Source organism: Acromyrmex echinatior, chromosome 17 (genome assembly GCF_024713525.1).
Source record: "Acromyrmex echinatior isolate Ae372 chromosome 17, ASM2471352v2, whole genome shotgun sequence".
Taxonomy (NCBI): Eukaryota; Metazoa; Arthropoda; class Insecta; order Hymenoptera; family Formicidae; genus Acromyrmex; species Acromyrmex echinatior.
This window is the reverse complement of record NC_141868.1, coordinates 5,143,421-5,155,000: the sequence shown is the minus strand read 5'-3', so window position 1 is coordinate 5,155,000 and position 11,580 is coordinate 5,143,421. Positions and strand designations below refer to the sequence as shown.

Genomic DNA, 11,580 nt, shown 5'->3' with positions numbered 1-11,580 from the left:
GCATCGCCTTCTTTCTCCCCGCCGCTCAATGCTCGACGGCTGAGCTGCACCGGATCGCGCGCGGATGTGTATCTCAGGAGCGTTGCACTAAGAAATATGCTCCGTATCTTCTAGCAAATTATCAATCCTTTACTTTCATTAGTCTTCTGTAATGTCTTCTTTATTCAACATGCCTTCTTTATTCACATGTTGAATAAAGAAGACATCACGGAGTTATTGAAGTTGAATCATTCCAGTTTAAAATTACGCATCTCGTTCTGTATCGACTCTTATTAGTCTTAAATTGATATTATCAGTATTCTATATTAAAAGATATTACATTTTGTGGCATATAAGCGTCAGTAGCTCTTTGAAAGAAAATCGAATGTATCAATGTAATGTATAAAAATAATAAAGTAAATATTTTAAAAGTACATAATATTTAGTAAAATGTATATACTTATTAATATGATGTTCAATCACTATTATTAAGAAAATAACAATTATGTAAGAAGGAAAATATTTTTATGATAATTTTTATGTTAAAATGTCATGATAATTTTCATGTTGGAAGGTATGATAGCAGCATGTTTCTTATACTGTGACGCTCCTGAGATGCACGTCCGCGCGCGATCCAGCGGTTCAGCCGTCGACTGTTGAGCGGTTGTAAAGGAAAAATAGGCAGCACTTCAGAAATTGGCTCGAAATGTGTAACTAGTTCTGAGCACACTAAAGTACACATATAATTTCTATAATTTTATAAAAATATATTTGGAGTAATATGTTCATTAATAACGTATATTTGTTAAAAAAAAAAATTAAGAAAAAAAGGAAAAAACAGGATTGAACATAGGATCCTCAACATTCTGATCTCGCACCTAACGCCCGAGACCATGCTGAGTTTTTGCAGACCGCCTCTATGAACGTGGTACATAAAGTACACAGAAAATCGTAAACTATATCTCGTTAACTATTATGTTTTGAAATCATTTTTGCTATTATATATTAATGAGAAAGGTATATGCTTAACTCTTTCACTAATATCGTGTGAGATTCGTGGTAAAGAAATCGGGCCAAACATAAGTATCATTGATGAGAGCCGTGGTATGTCTATCGGGTCAAACATAAACAATATGTTCCAGGCTGTTAATTATGGCACGTTCCATCGTAACTTAAATCGTAGGGCAAAGGATTAATATAATTTAATAAAAATTATGTATTGTCTAGAATGTCTCTTTCCTCCTTATGATACACGCCAAGCGGTCGAGATCGTCGAGAAAATATTTTCGGTCGCTAGAAACAAGCGACCACAGAGAGGACAGAGACAGATGACTCATTGTTTTGCTAGCGGGCCCAGTTCGGCGTGTCCGCGCGGAGACTCACCGATTACAATCGGAGCTTCTATCCGTTTGTTTTTTCTCTGTCTCGCTCTATCGAAATAACGGAAATTGAAAGAATTTTAAATCACGAACACGGTTCTCTGCTGTTTTTTTTTTGACAGACTTCGGTTTCTTGGACTAATATTCATTACTCCAGCAGATGTGAAAATCTCCAATTTTTGTCGAATTAAAATTCTTTCATTTTCTTTTTATTAAATTATATTAATCATATATCTTTCTCATTAACGTAGCAAAAATGCAAATGCAAAAATGATTTCAAAACGTAAACATTGATGAGATATACAATAGTTTACGACTTTCCGTGCACTATATGTATCGCGTTCGTCGAGGTGATCTGCAAGAACTCAACGTGGTCTCGGGCGTTGGGTGCAAGATCAGAATTGGAGATCTTATGTTCGATTCTGCTTTTTCCTTTTTTAATTTTTATTTAATAAATAACATTTTATTTATTAAATTTTATTAATAAACATTATACATTCCAAATATACTTTTTATAAAATTTCAAAAATTATATACGTGTATTTCAATATGTATTTCTATATGTTCGAAATTAGTTGCGCATTTCGAGCCGATTTCTGAAATGCTGCCTACTTTTCCTTCACAATCGCTCGACGCTTGACGGCCGAACCGCTCACGCGTGGACGTGTATCTCAAGAGTGCATAGTATAAGAAACATGCTGCTACCATACCTTCCAGCAAATTGTCATGAAAATATTTTCCTTCCTACATAATAGTATTTTCATAATAATACATATTGTACGTTTACATATTGTATTTTCTTAATAATGGTGATTGAACATCATATTAATAACTTAATGCATTTTACTAAATGTAATGTACTTTTAAAATATTACTTTATTATTTTTATGATACATTCAGTTTCAAAGAGTTACTGATCACGTTTTTATGCCACAGAATGTAATATAAAATTTTATTTTACCGCATCATACATCTGGTCATCTATTTGTATTTTTTTTTTAGTGGAATAAACCTGGAGAATACATTTAAATGACGTATCAATAATAGAACTTCAAAGATAATAGAGTCTTTTTATAATAACGTGGATTTAGATACGGTGAACGCCTTTTCTTAATTAGTCGCTAAGGAAAAGATAATGTGATCATGATATCGATTATGTATCTTTTTTCTTAGAGTGATAAATAACAATTTTTTGTATGTATGTGTATTATATATATATATATATATATATATATATATATGTGCATATATATATCATTTTGCGTGACGCTGTATGTGTAGAAAACAACGGCGTTATATGAGTCAATCAGCTGTAACCAGTATGGCCCGCGTTCACAGTATCATTGCCGCACAACAGTACTGTCAATGTAATGTAGTGTAGTAGTGTTCTACACATAACCATATATATGTGTGTGTGTGTGTGTGTGTGTGTGTGTGTGTGTGTGTGTGTGTGTGTGTGTGTGTGTGCGTGCGTGCGTGCGTGTATGTGTATGTATATATGTGTGTATATGAATATATATATATATATTTATATAGTATTTTTTGTCCACAAAATAGAAAAAATGTAATAGCAGAATATTGTTTGCCTTTGATAAGACAAGGTTATGGGTCGCTTTATAACAAGCGACTCAGTACAATACAGTACAATATCTCATCCTTGTATTATCGAACAAGATTGTAATGATGCACCGTGTCGCACTGTGTCTCTTGTTGGAAGGCGCTCTAGAAGGCCAAAATTGGTTATTGTGATGTGTGTTTCTTGTTGGCACCCTATAAAGCCAGAATGAGAAAGGTTAGCATCTTTATGTTATTCGTGAAAATATCACTTTTATTTATCATACAAGTGATATGATTAAATTTATTATTATAACAATAAATTGCGCTTTGCATAATTATGATCCAATGTCAGAGGCGTTCATCGTGGGCTGACTATTTTTAATTTACTGCCAGTGGCGTTAATCGTGAGCTGGTTAGCTATAACAAAATGTCACAGCCATAAATCATATTTTGGCTAGTTATAGACAAATGTCAGAGGCGTTCATCGTGGGCTGACTATTTTTAATTTACTGCCAGAGGCGTTAATTGTGAGCTGGCTAATTATAACAAAATGCCACAGCCGTAAATTGTGCTTTGGCTAGTTACAGATAAATGTCTGAGGCGTTTATTGTGGACTGACTATTTTTAATTTATTGGCAGAAGCATTTTGATTATTAAATTTGGTGAAATACAATTACGGAATCAATTTATAGAATTTTGCGTCTGCAATTAAAGAAATGCAAATAGATGCATTGTCATGATGGAATCAAAAGCTAATTGCTTGACATAACCGAAACAAAGAAACTAATGAAGAAAAAAAACTGAATATCAGTAAATAGCTTCTTTGAAACCTTACAACTTTTGTCTGAAGCGTTTTTTCTAAAAACGTTATGTAATAGCCTTAGCACAAGGATGATCGTAATTGAATCGTAGAACGTGAATCATAGGGCAACGCATTATATTTTGGCGTACTATACATACCGATACAAGTTCACATTCTTTTACGATTAGTTATAGTCACTTTTATATTCAGCTCCTAAATCCGGAGTCTTTTTGGACACCCTATATAATATATATGTTATACATATATGTATATATATATATATGTATATATATATATATATATATATATATATACAACATATAATACATTACACAGTCAATAGTCACATGCATAATTTTTGTACGATGCTATACGTTTATGAAATGTATGTAAATATATTATATTAAAAGTGTTTTAGCAAATATATACACTTATAGGTCAATGTACGTTGACTAACAGCAAGTTACAATAAGTATATTTTTACTAAATGAACACTTTGACTGTGACTTAGATATATTTTCGGATGCAACCATGTATTTGAAATACATGTATACACGTGTAATGTAGTACTTTTTCCTTTATTCCCAATGTCATTTTAACTTAGGATGTAACATGATTGTCAGTACGTAAATACATTGCACATACATATGTAACTATTCCATCTCTTTTTATTATTTAATGGGCCTTTTACAATTATAAATCAGCCATAAATAAGAAGTCAAACGCTAAAAATTGGCTGTGATTGATCAATTTTTAGCTTCTGACTTCTGATTTGTAACTAATGTGTTATTGTAGAAGGCCCATAATAAAAAGAGATAGAAGTTACTCATACTTAGCTTTTCATGCAGATATAATATAGACACAGTCTATTAGAATTATATTTTATGTGCATTATGATGTGTACACACATTATAAAATATATTTCTAATTCATATTCACATACGTATGTAGCTACTTCATCTCTTTTTGTTACATATAACAAAAAGGTGTACTGATGTCCTCTTTTTTCTACGTTTAATAAAAAGAGATATATTTTTTTATGATCAAATATTAGTGATATATACTTTTATATTTTCAATATCAGAATATACAACGAACATAAATCAAAGCTAACGATAGTCAAACACAGATGATCAGACGTAACATCTTAAAAAAAATAATCAAATTACGAATCCTCTGATAAATCTTCATTTTATGTATATATATATATTAGGTGTTGGAATTAATTCGTAGCGTTTTACAAGTGATGGGAAGTACTTTCATTAATGTATTTTTTAATGCTCATGTGAAATAAATAACATTCTTTCATTAAAAAACGCTACGAATTAATTCCAACACCTAATATATATATATATATATATATATATATATATATATATATACACACGCATTATATATATATATATTTTATATATGTATACAATTTTAATATTGCACATTTAAACACAGAGAATGCATAAACAGCTTAGCATTGATAACTTCTATCTGCAACGTATGTATATTCACACATTATAGTACATATATGCAATATTGTACAATATTGCCTATGTGTGTATTATATTTAAGTACATCACTAATATTTTAACATGATTAACTTCTACATATTTTTATTAAACATAGCAAAAAATGGTATAGCTATGTATATTATATGTGTAATATCTATGTATAGCTAATACATATCACATCCTGACCTAAAATGACATTGTACGACAGGAAAAATGCTATTATATAGGCCCATGTGTCAATATACACTGTCAATACTGAAAATCTATAGTTACGTATTTTCAGTACTCGCAGTGAATATCGAAATACAGTTGTAGTATCACTTTTTCCTATGATCAATATCATTTAGGGTTGAGTCAAGATGTAACATATATTATTGTCAATATATATGAACACGTGTTTCATATATATATATATATATATATATATATATATATATATATATATATATAAATGAATACGACATTGCACATACATAATGTAACTCTTTTTACTCTGTCTAATAAAAAGAGATAGATACTTATAGTACTTATACATTACTAATATGTCGACTATATATCTAATATAGAAAATTGTATGTACATTATACTATGATAATTCTAACATTGTTGTAATATATAACAAAACATTATTAGTGAATATAAATTATAATTATATTTTATATGTATTATAATGTACATATACACAATAATGTACCCAAAATATAATTTTAATATTGCATATATCATTAATTCACTAACATGTTTATGTCTTCACTAATATATCAATAATAGTATAATATTTTTTGTGTTATTGTGTATATACACATATATTATAATACACATAAAATGTAATTGTAATTCGTATTCATGAATGTCTTTTTATATACAACGTTAGAATTACATTTTATATATCATTATACACATTATAATATAAAATTTTAATATTGCATAAAAATGGACGTAGAGAATATCTGCATGAATATATATATATATATATATATATATATATTAGGTGTTGGAATTAATTCGTAGCGTTTTTTAATGAAAGAATGTTATTTATTTCACATGAGCATTAAAAAATACATTAATGAAAGTACTTCCCATCACTTGTAAAACGCTACGAATTAATTCCAACACCTAATATATATATATATATTAGGTGTTGGAATTAATTCGTAGCGTTTTTTAATGAAAGAATGTTATTTATTTCACATGAGCATTAAAAAATACATTAATGAAAGTACTTCCCATCACTTGTAAAACGCTACGAATTAATTCCAACACCTAATATATTAAGATATTCATTTATGATAATATATTATCGTAACCTAAAATAGCATTGGATGTAAGAAAAAAGTGCTATTACGGTTTCGTATCGATATATCTATTAATTAAAAATCTGTATTTTATGTATATTACAGACTTTTAGTTCTGGTGATATATATTAGAACACGGCCTACATTGCATATGTATATAATACAACTAAATATGTATATAATGCAACTAAATTTCTAAGGTCCGATTCTACAAATATAAGATTAACTTCAATTATGTTTATTTTTTTTTCAATTCTAAAATTGAAAAATTTTCCAAAATAAATCTTACATTGTGGGACCGACCCTAATATACGTCCCTGTTAAGATGATAATGTAGGAAACGGAATAAAAATATCGATAATTAATCGATCGAATTTCCTGCATGATCATATTAACTTCAGAGGGCGTAAGCAGCTTATACATTGGAAATGAAAACCTGTAATATCGACCTTGATCAACTTCGGCCTTCGCTCCAGCATCCCCTTAATTTAAGAAAAATTACACAGAAAAAAAGTACTATGTAGTGGAGTAGAGATCCAGCTATTCATATGTATTTTGAATAGCTGCATATGAATCTGATATCAAAATAGGACTATCCAGGGTCTTCACATCACATCTCTATCGTTGGATCTGTGAATATTTAAAAAAAGATCGATTTATGTTCATGCGCGTTTCCGCACTCTTTTGTCTTCAAATGTTATTAATAGCATAATGGTTTCACCCTCACACCTATACAGCGCAGAAGATTAAAGCAATATTGCTGCAATGTTGCAATATTGCAGATTGCAATGTAACATTGCACATATATTACAGAAATGTAAATTAACAATATGTCTACAAAATGTCAGTAATATGCTTGTAATATTCCAACAATGCAAAACTGTAATTCTTTAAGTTACAATAATCATATAAAAATATAAGTTTTTACAATATTTATGTAGTACAGTCTTTCAGTTTAACACTTATGATAATAATTATAATAATTAATATAATTCATTTTATATTTAAATAAAAAATTTATTGAACTATTATTTATTTCTATTTCATTAGCTAAGTTTTATATTTATTTTAAATATGAAATCAAAAGATAATATATGTGTATAATATCGAGTTTGGACAATCAATGCATCATTATCAGATAAGACGGTAAATAATTAAGCTGCTGAAAACGATTTATCGAAATATTAATTATGTGATCAATGATGTATTTATGCCTGATGTGAACGCATGAATAAAGCGGAGGCTAAACTTTAATGATAAATGTCATACTGTTATTTTTTAATCGATTTCAATTGATTCAGAGTGGTTTCGAATTAAAAAGAATCACTGTGATTAACTTATCAAGCGACTGTATTATTATATTAATGTGGTGAATAATATTTCTAATTTGTTCGGGACACACATACATGTGCTTTATTCTTACGAATAAATTTATCCTTCAGAATTAATTCTATATTTATTGGAATATTTTATGATATTATCATAAAAAATTGCTTTTGGAAAGCACATATCACTAGCAATGAAAAATTAAAATTAATGAGATATATGTCTAGATAAATAGTTTTCATTTTAGAGTCTTCGTAAAAAATTTATTCAAACAGATTACAATATTGCTGGAACATTTTGTTGCAATATAACAAGCGGACATCTTAACATTGTTGGAATTTTGCAACAATTCAGGAACGTTTCGCAACTACCATACAATATTGCAATGTTTTAGTGAAATCATTCTGCAATGTTTCTGCAATCTTTCTGTGCTGTATGGAACCCTATTGCCCCCCTGCAAGGCAGCACCCCTTCGCTGGCTTCATTACCTCGGTGAATGAAAACGAAACATTCTACACGGGGCTGTTGTTCGAGACAATTGTCATTGTCTCCAGCATCCTCCATGGTAACAAATATTTGTAGGTGTTTTCATGTATATTTGCATGTAATTTTCAACTCGGGAAATATATAGTTTAGGTTTAATCAAAATTTTTTTACCAATGATCTTAGAATGTATTAATAAAAGCAGATATTTCGATGTTTTTGACCTATTTTTTCGCTCTAGATTGAAAAAATTTACTCCGGATGATCTGATTTTTATGTCGGATTCATATTCAGCGACTCAAAATATATAAGAATAGCTGGGTCTTTACCTCAGCACATCGTACTTTTTTTTCTGTGGACTTGTGTTACCAAATACAGGAAATTTAAAATATAGGAAATTTTCAATTGAAAATGAAATAGAAAATGAAAGACAATAGATTTTGATATTGTATAATAATTGATAATTTCGCATTTATCGAAAAATATAATTGTAATTTTAGTAACATACATTTTTATTGTTTCATTTGTAACATACATGTAAATTTTATAGCATATAACTTCTTTCTTATAGGTTATTATATTAAATTAATATTAATATATACTATTAATTAATATATGTATATATTATTAATTACTATTAATTAATATTTCTTATTACACAGTATGACAAAAATTGATTTTTTTCCTCTCATGAAAAAATCAAAGAGATTCTGAAAATAGATGTAAAAAAAAAGTACCTGTGTCTCGGCATTCTTTTACCAGATCAAGTCGATAACATTTTTTAAGTATCATCAAATGTCTTGTTATAATACTGTATAGCACAGGTTTTCTCCCATGAAAAATTTAAAGAGATTCTAAAAGAGATATTAGGAAAGCATATCCATGTCTCGATATTGACTGATACTAAAAATTTTCTGGGCAATAAAAAAGCCGACAATTAGAAAAAAATTGTTGCTAAAATGCTTTTCATGCAATGAAAATTAACGTGTCGCTTAAAATACATTTTCTTCACAATCATTTGGACTGTTTTCCATCAAATTTGGGTGAATTCAGTGATAAACATGGTGAACGTTTTCAAGACATTGAGAAACGCTTCAAAGGAATCGACATCAGACAAATGCTTGGTAATACTGTTGGTCTATTATTCGTAATACAAAACCGGAATCATATAAACGGCAAATCAAATGATCAAGATTCTTATAATAATTATAATTATAATTGTATTATTATTATTCAAAAATTTGAAAATATATGAAAAAAAAATAATTCTCAGTTATTTTTTTTTTCGGACTCATCGCATAATTTTACATAATTTTACAAAAACGTCAATTATTTATTTTATATATATAAAAAATTATTATAATTTAAAACAATTGTAAAAAGCCAATATGAAGCAAATACGATAAATGACTGCATATAAAACATTAACGACTGGTAAAACGCTAAGACACGGATATTTTCTGTTTCACATCTACTTTCAGAATTTCTTTGATTTTTCCAAGAGGAAATGTGTGCTGTACTGTGTTATATTTCACATAAAGAAATATTTTTTACTAAGGAGCGCATTTTTTAATTTGCTCGGGTGCCGAAATACCTAGTCCCGGCTTTGAGCTTCAGAATGGAATATAGATTTGTTTATAAAATAAAAGATTCGCGTTTAGAAATTTTAAAGGGAAGAATATTTTACCAGGATAGAAAGAGAAAATGGAAAACATATCCCAATTGGATTAATTATAAATTCTGCAATATTTTTGTCTTACAATAGAAAGAAAAATCCATAAAAAAAACAATACTATCAATTACCTTCTTGTGATGATCTTCGTTCATGTCGTTGATAAGCTTAAAAAGATTCATGACGTTCGATAAATTAATTGTTTTCTTTATTTTTCGTATACAATTCATCTGGAGATTTTTCTCGCATAATATATCTGCCAATTGCAAAAGATCTGCAACAAAGAGATACTTTAATCGAATACATATGTAACATTCGGCACGTTTAACTCAAACTCACCTAATAGATTTTCAAAAGATGAAAGATTGATCTCACCGGTATATAAATATTCTAAAAATTTTTTATAAACGACATACCTATAATAATTATTCTCGATGACGCTGTCAAGAAAAATATATTAAAATATCACAAAAAAATCAAACAAAAAAAGATTTTTTTATAAATATACTTTTTTTTTGTAAAAATGTACCTTTGTCAATTTTCAATATAATTAATTTGGAACATACTTCTAAAATATGTAGAACGAATCTTCAGGATAACTTTGTGAACATAAATTGATTGTTTCTCGACCATTATCGTGAGATCACTTGTTGACTTTAGAGACAAGAAACACAAATTAATTATTAAAGTTGATATGTATTATGTAATCACTAAATCTTTCCTTTTGTTATGCAATGAAAAAAAATGTAATAAAAGAAAAATATTTAACCCTCAATATCCATAAAGAGCGTAACTCCCTCGATTGGTCAGACTTTTTTTTTCGATCCCTTTTCACTTATTGCAATATATTTTTTGAGCTATGACATTTTTCTAACTCAATAATTCTTTTTTTTAGTCTTCAAACAATAGATAAAAAAAAATTAATTAAAATCGATGCATTACAATCTGAGATACAAGCAAAAGAAGATGTTAGGTTACAAATATCCGGTAGGGATTTTTTTGAAATGCAGGTACTGAGAGTTAAGATATCAAATCACGAAACGAGAGATGTTATTGAAAAATACGCTAAGACTTTACCAGGAAGATAAAATAGAACTATGATAATCAGTATAAACAATTTCGGATTGAAAGCATTTTCAATTAATAACTTGCTTGCAATTTTTAACATGCCATCAGTTGAAAGTGTTTGAAAATTTTTGACATCTTTTAAAGATTCAAAACTAAATTGTAAAAACAAATCGTATTGCAATTCTTATGGTACATCATTGGAAATACTGAATTCGAGAAACAAATAAACATACAGAATAAAGTCTAACCTGATCGTCGAATGCAGTTTTCAAATCATTTAATATATGAAATTCTTCATTTATGAATTCACAGGCCACGGACATTGATGAATGAGCTATCATCAAGTTGGATATGTCAAACGCGTTCGTATATTCACAAGCCGCTGATTTTTTAAATGGTATGTCAAAAATAAAACCCCATGCGTACACAAGTCCATCCGTACTAGATTTGAGAAAATTATTGTAATCAATGACGGCGATGTCCGACACTTTTTTTATTTTAGCTATATTCATCT

The 11,580-nt window shown here is 28.8% G+C and overlaps 2 protein-coding genes across 5 annotated transcripts in view; both read right to left on the bottom strand.

The window, feature by feature from the left end:
- The window catches only part of LOC147906885 (uncharacterized), a 365,738-nt gene that overhangs the window by 159,820 nt on the left and 194,338 nt on the right, over nucleotides 1–11,580 (bottom strand). The window lies entirely within an intron of this gene.
- The window catches only part of LOC105151665 (RCC1 and BTB domain-containing protein 1-like), a 33,459-nt gene continuing 29,529 nt past the window's right edge, over nucleotides 7,651–11,580 (bottom strand). For 3 of the 4 annotated variants that reach the window (XR_015547902.1, XR_015547903.1, XR_015547904.1), the window contains one exon: nucleotides 11,412–11,578. Coding sequence is in view for 1 of the 4 variants with exons in the window: in XM_087414980.1 (XP_087271106.1) it covers nucleotides 10,533–10,652; nucleotides 11,315–11,578 (384 nt within the window). In the remaining 3 variants the exon portion in view is untranslated. Of the gene's footprint in view, nucleotides 10,653–11,314; nucleotides 11,579–11,580 lie in introns of those variants that run through there. The other variant, XM_087414980.1, reaches the window with a different exon arrangement.